Here is a 2472-nt window from a genome sequence, read left to right as displayed (position 1 = left end):
ACCGCCAGAGCTCCTTCATTGTTTTAATCTTAATCTACAATGGTCACTTTATCATTTTATAGACATGAAGACAGTGAGAAAAAATCCCAGTACATCTGGCAATTTTTGTATTTCCTTTTCATTTATGAGTACAGTAAAAGGTATCTTAATGATTAAGCTAGAGAATACAACAGTACTGGCCTGCATCATGAGCTTAAAGGCAGATGGAGGAGAGAAATATTTAAGGTGAACAAGTAAGAATTCAAATCACTGCAAATAGCATATCCTCAAGTGTCAGAGTTAAGAATGAAAAGCTTAAATAGTGAGTCATGCTCACTGTTATCCTGGTCCTACAAACAAAAGACTATGTGACCCTAATGCTGTGAAAATCCAAAACAGTAAGATTATGCTTTAGCCATGAAAACAGATGAGGAACCAATAACTTGTCATATGGTTGTTTCAAATTTCTCCTTTAGGGAATATGAATAGCCAATACATACGTCACGAAGTACGGGGATGTGAAACTAGTGACCTGAGGAACTTCTGGGAAAAGACTATTGAACAACAAACTCGGTATCTGCAAATTGAAAAAGAACGTCAGCAAAGAAGTGCTCTGACAAAGTAGGTAGTTTGCATCCAGAAAGGTTATTTGGGTTTGCGTTGTAATTCTTTTTCAAATAAAAGTGATACTTATATTTAAATCATGCAATGAAAGCTGAAATTATTTTTCTTATATATTTAGAAAATAATAAAACTTTCCAAATTAGCAAGATAGTGCTAATGTGTCTAAGCTATGGCTTCACAGGATAAAAGAGTAATTTACACTTGTTCTGTAAATGAGTCCAAACTGTGGATCTTTCTGAAGTTACCAGAACAATATCTAGCAGTGCAGACTTGTCTTGAACATCAAGGCTTATGTTCACAGCAGAGCTAGCACAGATGAGTACCTTGCCCACCTTCTTTCTCTGTGGCCTTATTTTTAGAATACTATAGTTTGAATTCATTAAGATGGCTTAATTTGGACAAGATAAATCCATAATAAAGCAGACAGTCCAAGGGTACTAACTGACTAAGGTAACCACCAATCCTATCTGTATTTACCCCAATCAGTCGTATTTACCTTAATTAACCACAATGAGAAAGACCAGTCTGTGGCAACATAGGTACAGTTTTTCTTCACATTAAATCTCCGTAAGTTGAAGACCTGTGCAGAGATAGCTATTTTGGCTTGAGATTGTTCAGTAAGAAAGCATTTTTTCAACATCTCACTCTTTGGATTGATGCTTGAAAAGATAAGAGGAAGGATGGCCTTGCATTAGCAACCCTGGGTGAAAGAACACTGGAATTAGTCTCTAGTGTGTTTTATCCATTTGTAACTAAACTAATTTCAACATCTCAGCTCCTCAGCTGTGAAATTGCTGTCTTTTCAATTTGAGGTAGTCTTTCTGTGGTACCTAGATACTATTCAAAAAGAAAACAATGTACTTAAAGGTATCTGCTCTGGGTCTAACGTAAGTTTCAACATGCACAGTGTTTCTGAGCCAAACAGTCCTCTGGAGTCTCTATGTGGTAATTTTTGTTAATGCATTTCTGAGGAGGAGGGGCACTGGAGAAATGTTGGGTGATGCTACCCAGCAGGTGGCAGCAGGCCATCTCCAGTGGAGATGACAAGTCACTCTGGCACACAGAGGCACTTAAGAGAGGGCACCCTGGAGATGAAGATGAACCACAAAGCCCAGGTGAGCCTTCATTGGGATTTAAGAGCTAGTCCTGAAATGTCATCCAGCAGAGTAGTCTAAAGGGGCAGGACAATTTGCATGACAACTGGGAAAAAGCACCAAAGGGTATGGTGGGAAACATGAAGAGTACAAATCTGTTCCCTGTAAAAATATGGGGACAAGCTGATCCATGTTTCTGTCCGTAGGCTCAGAAATGAATGGATGGAGAGGCTGGAAAAACGGATAAAGATGTTGAGGACCCAACCTGAAGACCCATCTAGCTGAAGACCCCACATTTATTACACATTTGGGGAAAAAGGAAACTGTTTTGTAGGAAAGCATGATGGTGTGATGCAAAAGCTTAAGTTAATTTTACTTTGTGGCTTACATGAGATATAATTAATTAGCTGTCATGATTAGGAGTTTTATATGTGAAATGTCTATTGCTACTTTTAAGATTATGCATGCATCCCTTCATTTGATTAATGGAGATTGAAGTACTCTGAAGTCTTCTAGACTAATAAATTATGATTCACTGAGCTGTAGATGCCTGGAAAAAGAGTTTAGTTACACAGTCAGTGCTCAGCAAAATTATTTCCTTGACATTTTAGGGTTCTGTAAAGACTGATCATAATCTAATGAAGTTATTTTCTTTCAAAAATTTTTAAAGAATAGTTGAGATTTTAGGGTTTTTTAACACAACAGTGCTCAACTCAGGCTAAGGAAGTGGGGACATGCATAAACAATGCCACCACATCCCCTGTTACTAGTGGAG

General features: G+C 37.8%; 1 protein-coding gene across 1 annotated transcript; it reads left to right on the top strand.

The window, feature by feature from the left end:
• Nucleotides 1–460: 460 nt before the first annotated feature.
• On the top strand, nt 461–1982 carry FAM240A (family with sequence similarity 240 member A). The gene is made up of 2 exons (XM_010174954.1): nt 461–600; nt 1904–1982. Exons 1-2 carry the CDS (start codon nt 461–463, stop codon nt 1980–1982), a joined length of 219 nt encoding a protein of 72 aa, XP_010173256.1.
• The last annotated feature ends 490 nt before the right edge of the window (nt 1983–2472 follow it).

Source organism: Antrostomus carolinensis, unplaced genomic scaffold, assembly GCF_000700745.2.
Source record: "Antrostomus carolinensis isolate BGI_N321 unplaced genomic scaffold, ASM70074v2 scaffold19329, whole genome shotgun sequence".
Lineage (NCBI taxonomy): Eukaryota > Metazoa > Chordata > Aves > Caprimulgiformes > Caprimulgidae > Antrostomus > Antrostomus carolinensis.
The sequence above is the reverse complement of the archived record's forward strand: the minus strand, read 5'-3'. Positions and strand labels throughout refer to the sequence as shown.

Excerpts from the sequence above, each read along its gene's own strand:
- FAM240A (XM_010174954.1), top strand. The coding sequence starts at position 461 with ATGAATAGCCAATACATACGTCACGAAGTACGGGGATGTGAAACTAGT. Across the intron at positions 601-1,903 it reads CAAAGAAGTGCTCTGACAAA|GCTCAGAAATGAATGGATGG; the intron begins GTAGGTAGTTTG and ends TTCTGTCCGTAG.